Source organism: Bombyx mori, chromosome 1 (genome assembly GCF_030269925.1).
Source record: "Bombyx mori chromosome 1, ASM3026992v2".
Classification (NCBI taxonomy): domain Eukaryota; kingdom Metazoa; phylum Arthropoda; class Insecta; order Lepidoptera; family Bombycidae; genus Bombyx; species Bombyx mori.
In genome coordinates this window covers 10,534,797-10,557,177 of record NC_085107.1, presented here as the reverse complement: position 1 = coordinate 10,557,177, position 22,381 = coordinate 10,534,797, and the positions used below count along the sequence as shown (strand labels likewise).

The 22,381-nt window shown below is 36.2% G+C and overlaps 1 protein-coding gene across 3 annotated transcripts in view; it reads right to left on the bottom strand.

Moving 5' to 3' along the window:
* Window positions 1-22,381, bottom strand: part of LOC101745297 (potassium channel subfamily T member 2) — an 81,763-nt gene that overhangs the window by 5,309 nt on the left and 54,073 nt on the right. For 2 of the 3 annotated variants that reach the window (XM_062669180.1, XM_062669187.1), the window contains exons 9-20: window positions 21,362-21,604; window positions 20,552-20,709; window positions 19,599-19,796; window positions 18,067-18,216; window positions 16,258-16,664; window positions 11,789-11,935; window positions 11,552-11,708; window positions 9,446-9,526; window positions 1,776-2,126; window positions 835-969; window positions 559-670; window positions 179-364 (exon numbers count right to left, since the gene is read on the bottom strand). In XM_062669180.1, the coding sequence (XP_062525164.1) occupies window positions 179-364; window positions 559-670; window positions 835-969; window positions 1,776-2,126; window positions 9,446-9,526; window positions 11,552-11,708; window positions 11,789-11,935; window positions 16,258-16,664; window positions 18,067-18,216; window positions 19,599-19,796; window positions 20,552-20,709; window positions 21,362-21,604 (2,325 nt within the window). The remainder of the gene's footprint in view (window positions 1-178; window positions 365-558; window positions 671-834; window positions 970-1,775; window positions 2,127-9,445; window positions 9,527-11,551; window positions 11,709-11,788; window positions 11,936-16,257; window positions 16,665-18,066; window positions 18,217-19,598; window positions 19,797-20,551; window positions 20,710-21,361; window positions 21,605-22,381) is intronic. The other variant, XM_062669196.1, reaches the window with a different exon arrangement.

Here is a 22,381-nt window from a genome sequence, read left to right as displayed (position 1 = left end):
TCTGATTCCTTTCGCTTGGGCTTCTATTAATGGTTTATAACTTGGAATAATAAAGGTTTGATGGAATACAACCAATTTTAGAACTAGAGGCATTCGCGTGACAGTTTTAATATAACGCAGAGCTTCAATAAGCTTAATGATCACAAATTTTAGATTTTAATTTTAGTAGTCAACCTACCGACGCTAAAAATCCAGATCCGGGCGCCTGATCTATTCCCAATAATAGTCGCACAAAAGTAATCATGTAATCTTTAACAAAGGCTTGATAAAGTAACGTGTCCAACATTGAGGCAGAGAAAACTGATCCGGCCGCGAAAGGCAATCGAAACATATAGGAAATGTGTGAGCCCCTTTCTTTTTCTCGCTGAAAAAAAAGAGAACTTAATTAACCAAATTGCTCAATAGCACTTCATGAAGCATCTATTTCTCTTTGTTATATTTTTGTCTGTTCGCTTTGAAAGAACTTTCAATTGTGTACCTAACTAATTACGTTAATTATAATGCAGAAGAAAAGTTGTAAAAAATACGTAGTTGTAATGTACATACTGTATTTCCTACCTTTTCCATCTTAGAAAGATGTAAAGCATATTTATCGTGAGCACGGAATTGCATAAATCTCATATTTGATGATTGAGATAGTTCTGTTATGGACCTTATTGAAGGGAAGAACCTAAAAAAACATTTATTTATTATAAAATTATTTCTTTAACTATTTTATTCGCTCATGCATAATCCATTGATCGTAGTGATTTATAATTCGCTTTCTTTATTTTTTTCGCAATAGCAACCACAACGATTTATGCGAATATCTCTATGTAATAAAAAAAAATTTACTTGAACATTGTCTGTACTGCTACAATTGTATTGCAATCAGCAAGGCTATCTTCCTCAGCAGAATTTGATAGCTCTTTGTTCACAACTACAACGTTTTCAGCTAATGTTATTCCAGCTCGAAGCAGATCATCCAAGCTGAAATTTTTGTATTAGGATAATAAATACCACATAAAGCGCGAATAAATTACATTAGAATAATCTAAGTAAATAGTGAAAAAGCTTTCTAAAAGATTTTAAAAAGTTTAAAAAAAAATCTTTCTAAATCTTATTAAACTATAATAAAAAATAAAATAAAACTTTAAAACAAACTTTAATAAAATTACGCGCTAAGGGTATGAAAGGATAAAATTGCCGTTTCAGACTAAAAGTATTATCACGCTGTAAGAGGTAAAACATTTGCGCTTGCGCGTCTGCTATAGAAGTTTGGGGATCACATAAAGTCTATGAAAGCATAAATATCCCAGTTTCTCGAGTTTTTAGGCTATTTTAATATTGTGTATACATTTATAAACAATTAAATTCAAAGCACAACACAAATCTCTCAAATGTTTGAAAAGGATCAGCTTTCACCACTACTTATATTTCGTCTTTTTTTAGCTTAGTTCCTGGTATTCCTCGAGGCTTAGTAGTTAAGTTGATGTTCACAGTATGAAGTGATGAAACAAAAACGTCCTGTGCGCTTAATAATCTAATCCCGTATGCTGAGTTACCCATTTTATTTTTGATATTACCCTGTTAAATTTGAATATGAGAGCTTGAAAAAAAATATCAAATCGTTTCAAACAGTCATTTTTAACTAGATATTTCAGATTTCATCTGGATATTCTGTGGTGATAGTTTTTACCAAAAAAACGGCAACTATATACTTTAACCCTTATTATAATTATAACCATATAGTTCTAATTGTAGTCTGATATAAAGTAATATAAATTTTGATTTACCAATCAATAGTGCCCAACATCCAATAAACCAGAGGGAAATAAGATATGGCATCTAGAAATGCAACATCTGGCCGTCGCTCGAGAAGCAAAATAATAGGGTTTAAAGTTGTTTTAGACCGAAAATGAGCTCTTAGCGGAATAATAAAATTGTAAATTCCATTAGAAGCATAGTCGGCAGCAAGAATAATCGTTTTATTTTGCCATTGATATTCCTTGGCATTTCTATAGGCGCAGTGTTCACAGACTTGGGCCAGTTGTAAGCAGCAAAGAGGTTTCTTTTCCTTTAGCAGAAAACAGAGAGTTGGGCTGACTCCAATAAAAGGTGACACAGGCGGGAATCCTTTGACGATTCTGAAAGAAGAACAGATATGTGCTCACTTAATTTATTTCTTCTTTGTTTTTGTTAATAATTATTGTTTCGAGAGACTCAAGTACAGATAGTATAATTATATTTTAACAATAAAATAAAAGGCTTCATTACCAAGCTGAAACATAAATGAATATGTATATTTCTGATGTTCCTGGTCAAGATATTAAACTCCAATAGTAACATTATTGATTAGAGTATTTCGTTATTAGGATTAAATTACCAATGCTGCTTTGATAATTTTATACATTCATTAAGATTTGTTTCTAAGATGTGAGTTTGGTTGTGTAACATATTTTTAATGTACGTATGTATACTTAGTCTGGCCATAAATACTGTTACAATTAAAAATAAACAAAATATTACATTTGAATTTGGAATCTGTCATTTTTATATGATTGCTCATTGAGTTTTCTCATTTTGGTGTCAATACATTGTACAATATTTTGCGATATTAAAATGGAGTGGGGTGATAAAGAGAACCGAATCGCTGTGTTTGCATTACACAAAGTAGGTATGGAGCCAAATGCAATTTTTAAAACTCTCCATACGCTTGGTATTAGTAAAATGATTGTGTACCGGGCTATTGGTGCAATGAGACCTCTGCTTGTGACAGAAAAAGATCTGGCCGTCCACGTAGTGTTCGTACGAAAAAGGTGGTCAAAGCAGTAAGGGAAAGAATTCGAAGAAATCCTGTCCGAAAGCAAAAGATTTTATCTCGGGAGATGAAGATAGCATCTAGAACCATGTCGCGTATTTTCAAAGATGACTTAGGACTTGCAACCTATAAGAAACGTACTGGTCATTTCTTAACTGATAATTTAAAAGAGAATAGGGTGGTAAAATCGAAACAACTACTGAAGCGGTACGCAAATGGAGGTCATAGAAAATTTTTGTTTACGGATAAAAAACTTTTTACAATTGAGCAACATTTTAACAAACAAAATGACCGTATTTATGCTCAAAGCTCTAAGGAAGCTTCCCAATTAGTCGACAGAGTGCAACGTGGGCACTATCCGACTTCAGTAATGGTTTGGTGGGGTATTAGCTATGAAGGAGTGACTAAGCCATACTTTTGTGAAAAAGGTATCAAAACATCGGCACAAGTGTATTAAGATACCATTCTTGAGAAGGTAGTAAAGCCCCTTAACAACACCATGTTCAATAATCAAGAATGGTCCTTCCAGCAAGACTCGGCGCCAGGTCATAAAGCTCGGTCTACGCAGTCTTGGTTGGCAACGAACGTTTCGGTCTTCATCAGAGCTGAAGACTGGCCGTCGTCTAGTCCCGATCTTAATCCGCTGGATTATGATTTATGGTCAGTTTTAGAGAGTACGGCTTGCTCTAAACGCCATGATAATTTGGAGTCCCTAAAACAATCCGTACGATTGGCAGTGAAAAATTTTCCCATGGAAAGAGTGCGTGCTTCTATTGATAACTGGCCTCAAAGTTTAAAAGACTGTATTGCAGTCAATGGAGACACACGAATAAGCTTTTTTATACTTTAAATTGTTTTATATTTATGTATTAAACTAACACACTGTAAAAGTAATAAATGTTATTTGCAATAGATTTTTTTTTTCCTTTGTGTTAGTATTTATGGCAAGACTAGGTATATTCGTTAGTATTAGTGTTAGGAAACGTTGCACGTTTTGGATTTTTACGTTTTAACTAAACGTTTTTAAGACGCAATACAACAAAAATTAAAATAAATGTCATAGAAGCGATGCCTAACGATATCTAGTACCAGAGTATTTATGAACTGTGTGAAGTACATCCGTATTCCGAATACGATCAGATCAGCGGATATTGAGTATTTTGCGCAGACATTTCAGGTAAAAACGGTTCAGCGCTCGTATATGGCGACGGTATACTGTCTATGACTGAAGAGTACAGTATGTTTGGCAGCACCGCTTCCCGTGTATAGATATATATCTCAATTTTGGTAGCTAGATTCAGGTAATGTGAGTTAAAAATCTTGCGATCCAGTCTGCCAAATATCGCGGTTGCGCCACCGATCCGACTGTTAATTTCGGCATCATGGTCGATCTTTGACGTTATAATTATCCTCAAATAATGGTACGTATTGACTTGCTTGATTGAGTATTTCATTACCGAGTTTAATGGACAGAACGTCTTGACCGCTGATATCTAAAAACATCACTCCCGTCTTTTTGAAACTAATCTTCAGACCAAAACTTTAGGAGGACGCGTGAAAAGTGGTCATAGTTTTTGCAGGCTTTCTAGGGAATCTGTCACAAAGCATAGATCTTCTGCATAGACGATCTCTGTAATTAGTGCGTCAGCCACTTTCGTACGAGCCTCATCATCAGTCTACGGCAGTCCACTACTGGACATAGATAGGCCTCCCCCAAAGCTCGCCACTGAACCCGATCTTCGGTTCTACGCATCTAGCAGTACGGCGTCCTACACTACGTTTGCCGGTTCCCGGTCTCCACTCCAGAACATGTCTGACCAGCCCACTACCACTTCAGCTTACTGACTCTGCGAGCTATATCAATCACGTTGATTTTTGCCCGAATGACTTCATTACGTATTCGGTCTCACAATGAAAAACCAAGCATAGCTTGCTCCATAGCTCACTGAGTAACTTTTAGTTGGCGGACTAGTCGCACGGTCAGCGTCCACGCTTCGGCTCCGTAGGTAAGCATAGGTAAGACGCACTGATTTTCACCTTTGTCTTCAGACATTGTGGTATGGGCGACGAAAATACCTGACGAAGCTTCCCAAATGCAGCTCAGCCCAACTGAATCTTTGTGGTCACTTCGTTCTCAAAGTTGTTTCTACCTAGTTGCAGGGTTTGTCCCAGGTAGACATACTCTTTAACAACTTCGAGAGGTGTGCCATCAACATCGATTGGCCTCGGAATGACGTTTCCGTTAAACATTCGCTTGGTCGTATCCAACTTCATTCCGAGGCCAACCCGTTGGAATGTAGTGTTATGGCTGTGCAGCATTTCATGTAGGTTTTGCAGCAATCTCGCTATGATGACGATATCATCGGTAAAGTGAAGATGAGAGATATATTCGCCGCTTATGTTAATGCCGCGTCCGTTCCAGTCCAGAGTCTTGAAGACGTCCTCCAGTGCGTTTGTAAACAGTTTCGGGGATATAACATCCCCCTGTCTTACAGCTCTGCGCAACTGGATTGGTCTCGTCTGGTCTTTTTGCACTTGGACGGTCATTGTAGCGGCATCGTACAGGCATCTTAGTGCATCGCTGTATCGTCAGTCTGCTTGACACCGCTGCAAAGATTACAGAACAGCCCAGATCACGACCGAGTCAAAGGCTTTCTCGTAGTCCCCAAACGCCAGATATAGTGGTAGACTATATTCTTCAGTCTTCTGTATAATCTGCCGAACTGTGTGAATGTGGTCCACGGTACGTCTTATCCCCTTTCTTAAAGAAAAGGACAACTATGCTCGCCTTTGGAGTTCTACCGGTAAAGAGGACAGTGCTAAAGAGCTTCTGGAGCTCCCTAATAACAGGAAGACCTCCTGTTTTCAAGAGCTCAGAAGTAGCACCATCCTCCCCCGGGGCTTTATCATTTTAAAGATTTTCAAAAGCCATCCAGATCTCGTCCACACTAATCTGTGGCAGCTCGTCGGTGTAGTGGCGGGATAGTATGCTCGGACATCTGCTGGGTCGGAGACAGGCTTGGTTGTTTTGGAAGTACAGAGACCTCCGTAGAAGTCCTCAATTTCCTTGAGAATCTCCGGTTTAGAGGCGAGAATTTGGCCATCCCTTGGGGTGTTTTGTAAGATGGCTTTTATCAAGACCTGGCCAGTGTTTTCTCACCTTTCTTTCATTATCCAGAGAACTTCGGATGATAATTTTGACGTTCTGCCTGTACGACCCTTGGGACACAGTTTCTTACGAGCTTATCTAGATTTAAAAGTTTACTATCATTACGGAAACGGATGTGGATTCTTTCAGGGGTGCTCTGTAGGAAGTATTACATAACGGACTACGACTTTAAAGTATAATGCAAACAGTGTGGGTGCGAGGACACATCCTTGTTTTACCCCAGAGGTAACGGGAAAAACTCTTGACTGATTAAAGTTTACAGCGACACTCAAGCGAAGTAAATTATCCCTTCGTAATAAGGTGACACTACAAAACTTGCATACGCCCCGTCATGACCTATGCAAGGATAGTGTTCGCTCACGTGGCCCACACCAACTTGAAACCCCTTCAAATCATTCAATCCCGTTTTTGCAGGATATCCGTCGGAGCACCATGGTTCCTACGGAACGTGGATCTCCATGATGACCTGGAGCTTAACTCAGTCAATAAGTATCTACAGTTGGCATCATTGCGCCACTTTGAGAAGGCGGTACGACATGAATACCCTCTTGTCATGGCCGCCCGTAATTACATACCAGATCCTGTAGAACAAATGGTAAACAGTCGTCGTCGCCCTAAACAAGTCGTTACGGATCCTCTCGATCCATTAACAGTGCTTTTAAGTACCTCAAGCACCGGTTATCGTCCTCGCCGGACTTGTCGCTTTGCGACAAAGGGCTCGGCGAGTAAATTAATCCATAGACACAGCCCACTGAGTTTCTCTTCGGATCTTCTCAGTGGGTCGCGTTTCCAATCCGGTGGTAGATTCTGTGAAGCACTGCTAGGGCCAGTGTTAGCAACACTCTTAGTTTGAACGCCGTGAGCTTGCCTACTCGCTCGGTTACGTTGACACAGCCTCTTAAGGCTATCAGCTTAGGTAGGGGAAAAAAAGCGACACAGCTCGGCATGTCGTAATGCAGGAGTCTCAGAAGTCTCACAAACTTCTCCGTTGCGGTACCCTATCGAATGGCTCTTAAGATCAACAAAACAGAGATACATATCACGACTCTGTTCTCTTTGTTTTTTTTTTACAATTGTTGCAATGAGAAAATTGGCTCACAAGCACTACGGTCTGACCGGAAGCCGAACTGGGATTCTAGCAGAATCTTTCAGAGAAATCGCTGAGGCGGCTTAGGAGAACTCTGGCGAAAACTTTCGCAATCATTGTAGTAGAGAAATACCGTGGTAAGAATTACAGTTAACTCGGTCACCTTTGCTTTTATATAGTGGCCGAATGAGAGATTCTTTAAAAGTATTATGGACTGGTTCTTGCTCCCACATAACGACAAGTAGTTCCCACACAGCCTAGTACAAATCTTACTGTTACTTAATAGCAAAAGCAACTTCTCCAAGTGAGACCGGCATTACAGTGTTAGAAAAAAAAAGGAAATGGACAAAAGCCGCGAAAAAATTTGACAATATTAATTTAATGGTAAATCAATCAATAAGAGTACCACTAAATGGGTTCAAGCCTATTCCATTCAGTAATTTTGATGTGAAAGTTAAGGCTCGCTCTGGTCGATCCGTTACGGATGACGATAATGTTATTTTTGGTTACGACCTAGTTGAAAAACTAGGTTGACCAGAAAATATTTTCGATCCATTTAAAAGAGTCTGCATAAACAAAAAAGCTCGATATTTGGGTGCCACTCAGCGTATCTTCACTTTTTATCACATTTTCGAATGCTAGTAGTTTTTTATTTCATGCTTTTAATGGTGCTCGATAATTTTAAAATTTTCGGTTTCATAATTTGTCTAGGTTTTTCCCTCTGTAGTACACCCCATATACTTTCACATAAAGTTACTTCATCGTTTAGCACATGATTGATACAGAAAATAAATTCACTGCCAAATCATACATTTTTGAATTATATTTATCATATTCTCATATTTTTTTTCCATTTCATCATTTTCCCATTTCTAATTACAAAAGATATATTTAATGTTCTTCGCCGTATTTGACGAGTTCCATCCATCCACTTCGTCCTCCGCTTCATCCACGTCTCGTTGACTTTCCTCTTCCACTAGTTGTCCAATGAAAACGTTGTTTTCAGTGCCTTATCTGGCTAACTCACGGACTCCCAAGCAAAAATAAAATGTCGATAAGATTAACTGATTAAATCGATTGGAGTAAATGTGCGCCAACTTGTGACTTTTAATAAAACATGGTCGTCAACTTCTCCCACATTAGAAGAGCAGATGCACACGACTTTAAATAAATAAGAATATGTACTATTCTGTTCACTATTACGTCTTGGGCTCGTCCCTTTATTTTTCTTCATCTATAGTAATTTGAAATATTATTGTTGAAAATAATTACTCCATCTCGTCTTTCCATTTATACTTCTTTCTTCCGTTGTAAAACTTCATCTTCTTTTTGTCTGTCATCGGCTTGCCCATTATTATTGCCTAAGTCAATTTTGTCCTCCTTTTTAATTATAGTTTTGATTTTTTTTTCTGCTGTAAACTCTTTGATAATTACATGCACTAGAATGGATACAACATAAAATATGTATTGGCCCAAAAACCTATTGATGATTGTTTAATTTTCACGTAAAATACACGCATATGTACACGTATACACGTTATGCTCTTACTTTTTTACTAAATAAAAAATCAGGACATTATACTTATATTCTTTGTAAAATTTAAATGTCATCTACTATCATTTTAGTGCGAGCTTTAGTGCAATAAAAAATTCAAAAGGTTTTTCTATTTGTCAAGGTTTTTTTAATATTCTGTAGCACCTGCTGATGAGCTTTAGTATTTCCAACAAAACATTTTGAGAATAATTGGAAACAATTTATCCGTTTAGTACTATTTTTTTCTCTGTGTATCTAATGATTTCCTTATATTTGTATTTAGTAGCCATTGATGAAATTAATGTAGCTATTACATTTGTTCAGAAATTATTATTATTATGTTAAATTATTATTATGTTTTAATTTTCAATATGTCAACAATAAAAAAACAAGTAAAAAGATAAATCAAATTGAGAAGTCAGTGATTATGATTGAAATTCGATCATTGGGTGACAACTGGTTTAAGTAAATAGCGAAGTTACTAACGCATATGTTATGTATGTACGTATGTAGTCGAATTGTATAGTTTTTGTTTCAATGTTTTTACTTGTTTCCATTATAAATAACGTCTGATTGACTAAAATACTGCAACAAGCGTGCTCTATACTACGGTGTGACCTGGGAGTTAAATCTTTATTATAAAAGAGAATGTGTACACGCTATGCACGCATGCGTATTAATATGAATGAAATTGTAATTAACCTGGAAACGTGCAACTCAATTCAAGAAGAATCCTTTAAGTTAAATGCACATAGCAACGATGTTGCTATCGGCTGGTTTATATTTGTTGTATAATCCGAATATCAGCACATGTAGAGTACTCTGATCACCGCATTTCGATGAAAACGAGCTCACCTTGCAAAATCGTTGCGCCAAGCGCTGTGTGCGTTATCACTGGCAGCCAGCGAGGAGAAACTGCTTGTAGTGAAGTCATCTCTGGAGCCAAGGGATCGGGCCGTGCAGTTGGGATTTACATTCAGGGTTATACAGAAACACAATGCACACGAAGATTGCGAAAAATAATAAAAAAATTACTAGATTTATATCATTGAACGTATGTATTTGCAATAGATTAGTAGGGGTGAAATGATCACTATAATTTATCACTAAGAATTATTTCTCCGTTTTGTGTCTTCGAGTGAAGTGAGCGCTATGAATAAGCAACTTGTTACATGCAAATAATAAAAATGCACATGTTTGATACATTAAATAATAGTGTAGATCGGATAAATGGTTAATATTTATAATGCAGCTTGAAATATTGCATTAAAATTATCTTTATACGAGTATTACTGTATTACGAATGTAATATAATATTGCTCTCACAACAAATGAAAACGTTAGTCTACGAAGAGTTATTATGGAACTTTAAAGATTTTCATTTGTTGCTTTCTTATCCAAAATATAAAAAAATAAATAGCAATGATCAACTCCTCATTGCTGAACTCAATAATATAAATCTTAAATATAAAGCAACTAATGAAACAATATCATACCTACATTATGCGACATTCATGCAACTTGTGAGCCCCGGGTCAGGTATCTACAGAAGTGAGTAAAGGCTATAAAAGAAAAAAAAATTGCCATAACATCTCATTCATTTCATCGCGATGGATTTAATGAGAGAGATTAATAACAAAAAAACTTTGATAATTCATAAATATGTGGTTAAAAGGATACACTACCTAGTCCAGCCATAAGTTCTGTTACAAATGAAAATGCATTTATTTTTTAATGAAGTAATGTAAGGTTGCCTGACTGAATGAATGTTGCATGATTTAATGTTGCCATGTCGTTTAGAGAATGGCAATGTCCTCTAAAACTGACTATGACTTGAGGTCTGGGCTAGATGAGGGTCAGTCTTCAGCTCTTATAAAGTCTTATAAAGTACGTTGGTTTCAAGCCAGGCTTGGGTAGTTTGTGTCTTGTGACCAGATGCAGCGACCTGCTGGAAAGTCCACGATATATTTTTAAAATATGTATTGCTGAGAGGTTTCACAACATGATCCAAAACTGTATCTTGGTACACTTTGACTGAAGTTTTTACTCTTTTTTCACATAAATGTAGTTTTGTGACTCCTTGATAAGACACGCCCCACCAAACCATCACTGACTCAGAATGATGACCACGTTGTACCTTTCCGACCACTTGAGCAGCTTCTTTAGAACTGTGAGCGTACACTTTATCATTTTGCTTATTGTAGTGTTTTTCAATCGTGAAAAATTTTTCATCGGTAAAGAGGATATTTCTGTGCCTTTCACCTGCGTATCGTGACAGAAGGCGTTTTGGTCGATCCATTCTTTTTAATTGTAAAGGGTGATTTAGGGCATGTTCTGTATATTGACGATAAGCACCGAGCTTCAGGTCTTGTTTTATAATACGCGAGAGTCCTAGCGGGAATCTTCATTTCTCGCGATAAGATTTTTTGCTTCCTAATGGGGTTTCGACGGATTCTGGCTTTAACAGCATTAACGGTCTTTGTAGTTCTAACAGCACGTGACCGCTCCGATATTTTCTGGACAGACGAAGTGTTGTTGTATCTATTGATATACGATATACGAACATACGGCTAATACCAAGGTTTTGAAGCGTCCGACGGCTCTATGCCCACTTTGTGCAAGGCGATCAATGCAATCCTATTTTTTTTAAAACCCCATTCCATATTGTAATTTGATAATAACCATGAAAAAATATTTGAAATGGTGCAAAATCGAAAGAAGATTTTAAAAGAATATACGTGTTCCAAATTCAAAATAATGAAAAAGTTGAAAAAAATAAATGTTTTTTTGTAACAGTATTTATGGCCAGACTAGTTATATCGCATGCTTGCAGTTTCTTCATTTGTTACTTATAGTTTTTTCATTTAAAATATACTTAGATTTATATCTGACATTCAGTAGAGAATAGTGAAAAAATTGCGTGCTTTAGGCATGGGTCAATTGGCAATATGATGTGCTTACGCAATTTTTTCTGATGGGGATCGCCAAGGAACATCGTCATCTAGCTCATCTTCGCTCTCATCAATTTCAGCTTCTTCATCTTGATTGTCATTTGTTAAAGTTAAACTACTGGTGACCATATCTGGAACAGGAAGTATCGATGGCCTCCTGCTATTTCCTGAAATCAGGCAGTTGTAGTTTTAAATTTGTTGTTTTTTAATACTTTAAAGCTTTACATTACATTGTAAAAAAAAGTACCTCCACGATGACTCAGTGTGTCCGGACTTAAGAAATTGCTGGTTTCAGGTTTCGGTAAAAGTAAATGACTGTCAACAACACTTTCGATTCCTGGTGATTCTTTTAAGCAGGTCCTTGATTCGGAGGTAGAGCGATCGGCTAATTTAGCTGTACAAACATTACAACAGTGCTTAATGTAAAATACTAAAAAGTATTTACATTTATTCATCCATACTTCCCACCAAAAAAATCGAAACACCTTAATGGTTTATTCAGGTACGAGAAATACATTGTATAGCTGCGAAATTTTCAAGCACAATCTGGTCACCAGGATAATGTTTTGTTACCAATTTAGGTATACAGAGCAACTTAAATTGAAAAATCTAATCGCGATTATTTTAACAAAATACAAAATTACCCTTCATAAAATATGTTACGCCAACCCCAGGTGACAGGTGAGAAGGGCAGGAGAATGATGACAAAATTACCTTTCTAACAGCGATTTTTTTCCCTACCTATTCGCTGGTAGTCCAAGGGGCTATTCCGGCTACGCTGCGACTTATAGGTTAGCTTAGGGGGTTCGACTAGAGAGAACATGATCCTGGCAGGAGCAGTGCTTCGCAGAATCTACCACCGGATCGGAATCGCGACCCATTGAGAAGATCCGGCGAGAAATTCAGTGGGTTAATATAACAATAAAAGCTATCTCAAAATACATATGTACCTAGTCAGGTCATAAGTATTGTCACACAGTAAAAACTTATCTTTTAGAATGCTTGCCACAAAAATGTTTATTGAATTCGAATTTCGAATTGTTCATGAAAATAAAAATGTATACTTTTAGAATTTTACTCATTTTTAAATATGGAGTGGACGTTTAAAGAAGACCGTGTTGCAGTGATTGCGTTGCATCGTTGCGGTTACGCGCCAATTCAAATTTTTAACATACTGAAAAATTTGAATATAACCAAAAGATTCGTTTATCGTACCATCAAACGATACAATGAAGACTCTAGTGTAGATGACAGGTCAAGAAGTGGTCGCCCTCGGTCTGTTAGGACTCCAGCAGTGATAAAAGCTGTGAAGGCGCGAATTCAAAGAAATCCCAAACGTAAGCAGAAACTGTTGGCCATTCAGATGGGGTTAAGCAGAACCACGGTGAATAGGGTGTTAAATGAAGACTTAGGGCTTCGGGCATATTGAAGAAAAACAGGACATCGTTTGAATGCTCGTCTAATGGACCTGAGACTGAAGAGATGCCGCGCTTTGTTGAAGCGGTACGCGGGAAAAAAATATCGGAAAATTCTTTTTTCGGATGAAAAAATTTTTACCGTAGAAGAGAGCTACAACAAACAAAATGATAAGGTGTACGCACACAGTAGTGAAGAAGCGAGCAACCGTATTCCGCGTGTCCAACGAGGTCATTTTCCATCCTCGCTCATGGTATGGTTGGGAGTTTCTTATTGGGGCTTAACAGAGGTACATTTTTGTGAGAAAGGTGTAAAAACGAATGCCATTGTGTATCAAAATACAGTCCTGACGAACCTTGTGGAACCTGTTTCTCATACCATGTTCAATAACAGGCATTGGGTATTCCAACAAGATTCGGCGCCAGCTCATAGAGCGAAGAGCACACAAGACTGGCTGGCGCCGCGTGAAATCGACTTCATCCGGCACGAAGACTGGCTCTCCTCCAGTCCAGATTTGAATCCGTTAGATTACAAGATATGGCAACACTTGGAGGAAAAGGCGTGCTCAAAGTCACATCCCAATTTGGAGTCACTCAAGACATCCTTGATTAAGGCAGCCGCCGATATTGACATGGACCTCGTTCGTGCTGCGATAGACGACTGGCCGCGCAGATTGAAAGCCTGTATTCAAAATCACGGAGGTCATTTTGAATAAACTTTAGTGTCATAAGAATCTATATTTGTTAAGTTCATTTTGGCATATAAATGGTTACATAATGAATAAACTTGTTTCAATTATTTTACATTAAACATGTGACAGAATTTATGACCTGACTAGGTATATCTAAAAGTTAAATGATTCACTGCTTATGAATTTATGTTAGTTTTTTTAGACATTAACAAAAAATGTTGTTGCACACTAAAACATTTAAAAAGGATTAACCACTATAAGGCCAGTAGGAAATTTTCGAAGTGTTTCGATTTTATCAATGAGAAGTAAAGTTTTGAATTAATCGTAAGCTATTTATGAATTACCATTCATATCAATATTATATAGAGATCAATAGCAGTATCTTATCTTAATCCGACTAAGCGGAGTCTGCAGAACTGTGTCAATAATAAATACAATTTATTATTTACACGGCGTGTTGTAAGCCCCCATGAGTATGCTACCTCGGCCTATTTCTAGATGAGCTGTTATTCCAATGAATTTGAAGCTTCAAATTCAAGGCTCGATATAGGTGGTGGATTTTGTATTATGTTATCTATGGACTTCCGTGATCACTTAGCACCAGATAAGGATGTTCGATCGATTATTCTAAAAAATAAATATGAGAATGTTAAGTCGATGAATACTAAGTGAGGAGATATTGGGACTTAAAAAGGTCCGCTATTAATAGCAGCTTTAAGAAGCAAGGTTGCATATTCGAATCCTCTAATTTATAGGGGAACAAACATTCTCATGTATGGCTTTCTGACTTATACTCAATTATATAACGATTTTTGAAATCTGTTTCATCGTACTAATGCAAATTTCCCGAAAACCCTAAACAAACTTTATCTACTGACATAAGGCCCCAATGCTACATTAGACAATCAATGTACCGGGTATATGAGTCGAAGCAAAATTTAAAACTATATAGCAATATGACAAAATATCGTGAACAATCTATTGACACATACATACTCGTATGTATATTAATAATATATAATATACGAGTATTATACGTTCTATGATTAACTCATATTATTTTCCATTATCAAGAAAATCATGATTTAAAATAAAATAATGCCGGTGATGGCTAAATGAAACTCGTGAGTAAGCAAACTAGTGGACAAATTTAGAAGAAGAGCGCAAGAAAGGTTTAATTTCTCTTGTTATAATTATTGTGTCTGCTGGCCACAAACATAATTAATGAATATAAAAGTGTTTTGAAAAATATTTTTTTTAAGATTTGATTTTATATTCATCATTATTGCGTAATATTCGTTATTCATAAAAGTTTCTAACTATTAAATTATAAGTTAGGTTTTTGTAAATGTTTACCTAGCCTCCGTTGCTTATCATATCAAGTGTGAATTGATATTACAAATAGACTGAGAATAAGGGAATAAACTAGTTCTAAATGCCACTCGAGTTGCTAGGGCTGATATCTACTTTGAAACTGATTACGCCTATAAATATATCGACCAAATACTACGATTACCAAAACTTGTGGTTTACCAAATTTTAAGCACACGTTACATGTAGAGTTACAGTACAAGGACGTAGACAGAACAGTAGAAAGAAAGATGGCCGGTTCATCGTTACAAGCTTTTATTGCCTGCCTACTAATCTCGAGCGCATATTCTCTATTCACCCTGACTGGTGGACGAGCTCGTGGGGCTCAGCTTGAAAGAATTTGCTAACACCTGCCCGATCAAAAGCCGTGCTTCGCTAAATACGAGAAGATTTGGTGAAAAACTCAGTGTAATCGTTACAAGCTTGTTTAGAACCCAACATAGTTTCTTCTAAAGTAATATCGAAGTTCCAACAAGTTCCGGGATTTACAATAAGTACAAAAATTATGACAAGCAAACTAAAATATGACAATACAGAGCCAAAGCAGACCTACCACTGAGTACTCTTTTCAAACATCATTTGAAGAAAGAAACTCATCAATGCCCTCAGGAAGCACTGGCGGAGACACTTCATTCAATGTTTGATGATATGTGGCAAAGAAGATCTTTGGAAACGCACTGCGATTGAAAACAGTGGCTTTAGGTAGTATGGATGAACTCTGTCCCAGTGGCGGGTGGCACAATTCTTAAAAGAATATCACTGAATGGTCTTAAACAATTCATTAAAATTTTCCTCATGGAACGTAGGGAACAAAAACCCGAAACCGATGACTCTCCGTAAAACCATAATAAAAGGTAAAGTACAAAATCGTTACTTTCCCGAATTTTTTAATTGGTGCATTTTTGTCATTAAGATAGTTAATTTTTTTTGACGTTTGCAAGTTTTTATTAATGAATAAGAAGCAAAATAAAATATAGTAAAATAAATTGTCACAACAATCCGTCATATTTTGCTTAATACAATTTTTCAGCGTTCCTCTAAATTTATCCATGAGTGTATTATTAATCCTAATGAAATTTGTTAATATATCCAAAAAATTAAATACTCAGTATAGTACATTCATTGACATTGATTTTTGTTGTACTAAAAGTCTTAATATTTCCTGCAAAAATAGACTGTATTCATTGATGATGTAATGAATTTAGTCTATTATGTAATTAATATTAACTGTGACTCACAGCTAGCAAAGTTAAAGTTAGCGCATGATAAGGTTTTAAGATTTTTGATGCGTGATGGCGATGCGTTGGGTGTGGAACTCGAGGGAGCTTCAAGAACCACTTGTGGTACTTCGCACTGAACGACGCTACTACCGTCTGGTTTCTTCTGCTGGCTTGTACTGCCTTCGTCTGGATTCCTCTCGTTTGAAAGGAAGCTGCATGCTGTTTGGTCTTTTGGTATCGTAGGGTTTGGTACAGCCTGTTTATCAGAAACAACAAAAGCGGAATTCTCTTCTTTTGTTATACTCATATAATAACACGTATCGGTGCTTTTCATTATATGCCGAGGTCCCGGATTAAGCAATATTGTATCTTCATAAAATTCAGGTAATTCAGCGGGCCGAACACCAACTAAAGCGACTCCATACCTGCAAAAACATGGAAATACCTTAATTGATCGATGCTTATTACCTACGGGCGGATTAATGTTTTGCATTTAGGAGCAAAGTGAGTGTGTTAGCATTTTTCAAATTTAAAATTGACTAGTATTCGAATAAACAATGACATTTAAATATATAATTGTTACCATAAATACCTTAATCTAACAACCACAGGGTTATGAATAATTGAATAAAATTCGAACGAAATAGCGTACTAGTTGTGGGGATAATGTCTCTTATGTAAATTAGATGCCTCGATACAATGCGAATAGTTAACTTTGGGAAAAAATTAAAAAAAGGATATAATGAAAGAAAATGCTCGATCGAAAGATTTTACTTCTATATAAAAAATGGCACAGGCACTTTTTTGCTTAAATTATAATGGTGTGAATTATTGTATTATTGATTTGGTTGCCTTTATTATGTTCCTGATAGATAAAACCCAAAATTTGTGTCTTCATAACCTTTCTAATATTTGCATACAACCACACTTATATAATAGTTATTATACACTACACATATAATAAGCGGTTAATTTGGTTTTCGATGTGTTCATTTTAAACCTGACAAATAATCTGATTCATCACAATGTTCTCTAGATGTCATTTTCATTTGAACTTGATAATTTAATTAGGCTGCGAAACACCTGGATTTCAGTTTCAGACAACGTTTGTTTGAACGATATTTTAAGGGATTTCGTTGATATCATTATTGCCTTGTAATATTTCATGTGGAGAGCAGTTATTATGGTCTTTAGCGTCCTAAGTGAGCATCAGTCTAAAAAGGATGAGGAAATCTATTAATATGGTCAAACGTTTCTACATATTTTAAAATAAAACACGCTAAATACGTCGTATTTATTCACCAACAATATTTAATCACACGCTTCCAAAATAAATAAAATATATTCAATTTACTTTACAGATTGAAAAGTTACACGATTCCAGAGACTTTGTAATCCGCATTATTCGAGAGTGGCGTCTTCAATTTATATTTTATTTATTACGAAGAACATATTTGATTTTCGCATTTACCACTTACTTATTAGCGACTTCGCAGTGAACTGCCCAGAAATAGGCTGCGATAATTTTGTGTTTAAAATTTTTTATATACCCATCGATATCGATGGATATACCTAAAAGTTTCTAGACCTCTATCCTCCCTATATAGGGCAACTATCTTACTTCTTCTTAATCAGTCCTCCTCCTCGCGTCATTTCCTCACTGCTGAGGGTTGTGACCATCATATTTCGACGGGATTTTACTTCTTGTAATGTCCCTCCAGCGCCTCTGAACATTGGTCACATTAAGGGCTTCGTGAAATGGGATCTCTAGTGTCTTAATCAATCTATCAAGTAGAAATTAATCAATAACCATTTAAAAATACTTACTTTCGGTGTGAGTGAAAACTAGCGTAAGTAAAACTTTTTCCTTCATATTCTCCGAAAAATCTGCTGTCTCCCAGAACGATGTGGTATATTTCATTTCCGGAACATTTTCCATAAAGGCGGTGCCATTCTTCAGGCGATTGTTGTCCTTCTCTAAAACAGTCATTTCGAAATACAAGGTGGGCCAAAAGAAATTACCCTATTGGAAGATGCTCTTATTTTTGCAATTGGCCGCCAACGTCAAATCTGTTTTAACATTTGTAGACTAGACAGGTGTAGAATACAAGTGAACGAACCATGGAGCTGTACACTCCCCAAGAACGCAGAATAATCGTGTCAATTTTTTTTCGTAACAATTCGTGCCTCGCAATTAGCCATCAGCCGGTCGTCCCTAAGGCGAATTTTGGTCAATTACCTACGCATGTTCTTGTACAAAGTCCAGTCCGTGCATCAGCTGCTGGTTGTCGACCGCCAAACGCGTGTAACCTACGCCCAAGCCATCCTCAATCTCGAGGACGAAGTGGACGATTTTTCGTCCTAAAGCATATTGAGCGATGATGCTCATTTCCACCTCAGCGGGTACGTAAACAAGCAGAACTATCGCTTCTGGGGCACAGAAAATCCACGAGTGATGCACGAGAAGCCATTACACCCGCTCAAAGTAACTGCATGGAGCGCTGTTTACGCTGTAGAAGTCATCGTGGATTTTTTTTTCGAGAACGCCGTTGGTCAAACGATAACAATGGACGGTGCGTGTTATAGGGTCAACTAGGACTGGAAGACATGTAGTTCCAACAGGATGGAGCAATGGCACACACTTTTATTACCGCTATCGGCGTTTCGCATCAAAACAATATCTAGACACCAAAATTCTAAGAGGTCAAATATTTTTTGTTGAATCTCGTGACATTTGCGCAATAGAACGCCACAAAACTTTAAAGTAAATTAAAAATACCAAAAGAAAATTGTAAGAACAATAAGTTATTGAAGATAACTATCGGTCGTACAAAATCTCTTCATCATCATTTTTACCCCCTAACAACCGAAACTTGAACATGGTTCATCCCTAATATACGGAACCACTGCATTGACTGTACAGTGCGTTTCTAGGAATAAATTTTTCAAGTAATATCGGGCTCCTGAGTGCAGTTCCTTCCGTGTATCCTGAGTGATATCCCTCTTTGAAACAAAATTTGAAGTGTTTTCAGCGTTCCTGTACCCCTAGCTACACTTGATGCTCATGAACGATTGTGATCACTTACACTCGTGTGCCAAGGCAATATTGCCAAATTTCTTGGCAGAATAAAGATTAAAAGTTAATAATCTTCACTCCCTAGATTTTTTTATCGATGAGCTCTAATTGTAAGATTTCTTGTAGGTAGGTTCAGGTTGTTAATAGAATTAGAGCTAATTGAATTTATCTTAAAGGCTCGTTCGTGACTAAAATGATAACTGATGATCTACGATAGCAGCTAAGTATCTTATTTAAAGTTTCTTTTAAACTTGTACTATATTTATATTTGCGTGTAACTTACTGTCCTCTGCTTGTGTGAAGCAGGAGAGTTACTAAAGTTGACGCTCCTGGACAGGTACAGTTGTTAGCCAACAAAGCATATTTAAATTCATCTTCACATACCACGAATTCAGCAAATTTTACATGTAGCTTATTTTCTGGTCTAAATATTTGTACATATTGTGCAACTTTTGGTGCGAAATCTTTAACGGCCCATGATCTGTGTATAAAAAACATTAAAGGTTTTAATAAAAATTTGTAGCCAAACAAACAAAAAGTAGTGTAAGTTTTAAATACGTTTTTGTAACAAAAAATTGTTTCTGTCCGCAGAATTTGAACACTAGATATTCACATCGCTTTATACACAAGTAAATCGGTGTATTAACCTTTAGGGCACGAAGACTATATAATTTGTTCGTTTAAAATGCTATATATGTTTGTTTAGGTTTACCTTTTGAACTGTAAACTAAAAACTGTAAAGAAGATGTATTTATTGTGTATGTGTTCTTGTTGATTTCTTTGAATTCCGAGGTACTTCAAATTGTAAATATAGGTTTGAAGAGATTTTTTTTTGTAACTTTACCATTTTTATTTACCAAATTAATAATTTACCAAATGTATCTACATAAATGTAAGGTTAGAACAGGATCTAGTGTAGTACTTTGGTCTTAATGCATTATGCATGTGTGTTTCATAAAGTTTTCCAAACGCGCTCCAATGCTGCGATATTTGGGTCTGCTTTATTTACAATACCTTTATCAAAAAGACAATCCAATTCTTTTCTAATTTGTGTGTTCTTTTTTAATTTTTTTGATTTGTGTGACTTACTATAAAATTAGAATTGGCCAATGTTGACTAACCAGTTGACTTAAAGTTGTCCATCGGTTCAGTGTTAAAATTTTATCACATAATAACAATGAAATATTTTATATATTTTACAATTTTATACTTGGCACGCCAATTAGCAATACTTACCGTAAAATTGTATGTTCGTCTGCAGCGGTTTTGTCGGCATAATTTCTGGCGGCCAAGATGAAACAGGCTTCAGCTTCGTTCATACGAGCTCTAATCAAATCCGTATCTTTTAGGCATGAGCCTTGAACGTAAATTACACGTTGAGCCCAAATCGGTACCTGTTCATAAGGTTAATTATTAAACGTTTAGCACTTTTTAATTAGATTTCTTTGTTCTACATAACATTCCTCTAACTTTCCTTGGAACTTTACACAACACACAACGGTGACATTACAATTTTACCTAATTAATTTAACAGATAATGCAAGTAATGATTGAATAATACAAATTATCGCTTTCAGTAAACTCACTAAAAAGTATTATTCTTTCTCTTCTCGTAAGCATACTTTTGTGTAATTTGGTGGCGTGAATTGTAAGCCCCCCTAGAAGTTACCAATGAAATACCTACCTATTTCATGCGTTTTAGTTTAAAGGGTTGAACAAGCGGTTACACGATTTCAAATCATCAATCAATATATGTATATATCGATCAGCGCCATCAATAACCTTCAATAATCTACCACTGTCAGAAAGTAAGAGTAACACTTTATTGTTATTCGTTGGTCTAAAAACTTAAATTAATGTTTTTAAAACAGATTTGAAGTGCAACTTCATGATGGTTTTTAAAACTAAAACGCATATCAGTTGCCGTAAATTCGTAATATTTTAAGAAACATAAAAACCTTACTGTGAACGTATGCCGCATGGTACCTTACTTTGGAATAATTTCAAAAATATATAGTTGAATTATAATAGAAATATATTAGCTACCTGCAGAATCATACGCATAGTAGTATCGAGTTCCATCGGCGACAGCAATACAACATAATAGTCTTGAAGTAGTGGATGTGCGTAGAATTCGTTCAAGAAGTCCATGATAGTGTCGGCATGTAAAGTTGTTGAACATACTACTACATGTTTTTCAGACTGTGCTCGGTGAGAAGAATATGATCCTCCCAATTTCTGTCTTTCCATCCAAGTAAAGGCCAATTGTTCAAACTGTAACGTTTTAAGCTAAAAAGTTACTCTAACAAATACTAAACTCGATCACCAGGGTTTTCCCTTAAGTTTATTAAGGATCACTCACAGCAAGTTAAAATTGCCTTGTTCCGTGACCAGATTATTGTTGAACTTAATTAGATTTCAAGTGAACTTGGATCTCATTGTTTAAAAACACCTTTATAGTAAATGTGTCACAAAATTGAAAAGTATTAAAAATATTTATTTCTATTCTAATAATAATATCTAATAACTTATTTTTTATTTATGGTTTACCATTATTCTAATATTGGAAGCGCTTACATCGTAGGAAATAATCTAAAATAATACGGTTTTATTGAAACGCTTTCTGTGAGATAACACTTAATGTTGTTGATTCAGGTTTGGTCGCTAATCCTTCCGACTTCAGTGAACCCTTCGCTTCGATGGAAGCCAGTTTCACATATATCGCACAATCCCTCGATGCGGTGATCTTGTATATATATACGTAAAAGAATTGAAACCGAACATGAAAAAAAAATTGTGACTAATAGATTAGACAGTTGACAAACTTCACCAAATTAGCTTCGGAAAAAAATCAGTGAATGGAGAAAGAGGGCAAAAATATTGTCTTAGTAGTAGCTAAAATATTCTATGATCAACGCGTCCTAAATGTAACACACCAACCACTTAGGTCCTCGTTAGATGTAAAAATCAATACATCAATTCGAATTGAAAATGTAATGATTCCATTTTTGTTGAATTGAAAATTTGTTTGCTGCTTCTGCTTCATTTCAAGAAGTTTATTAAAAT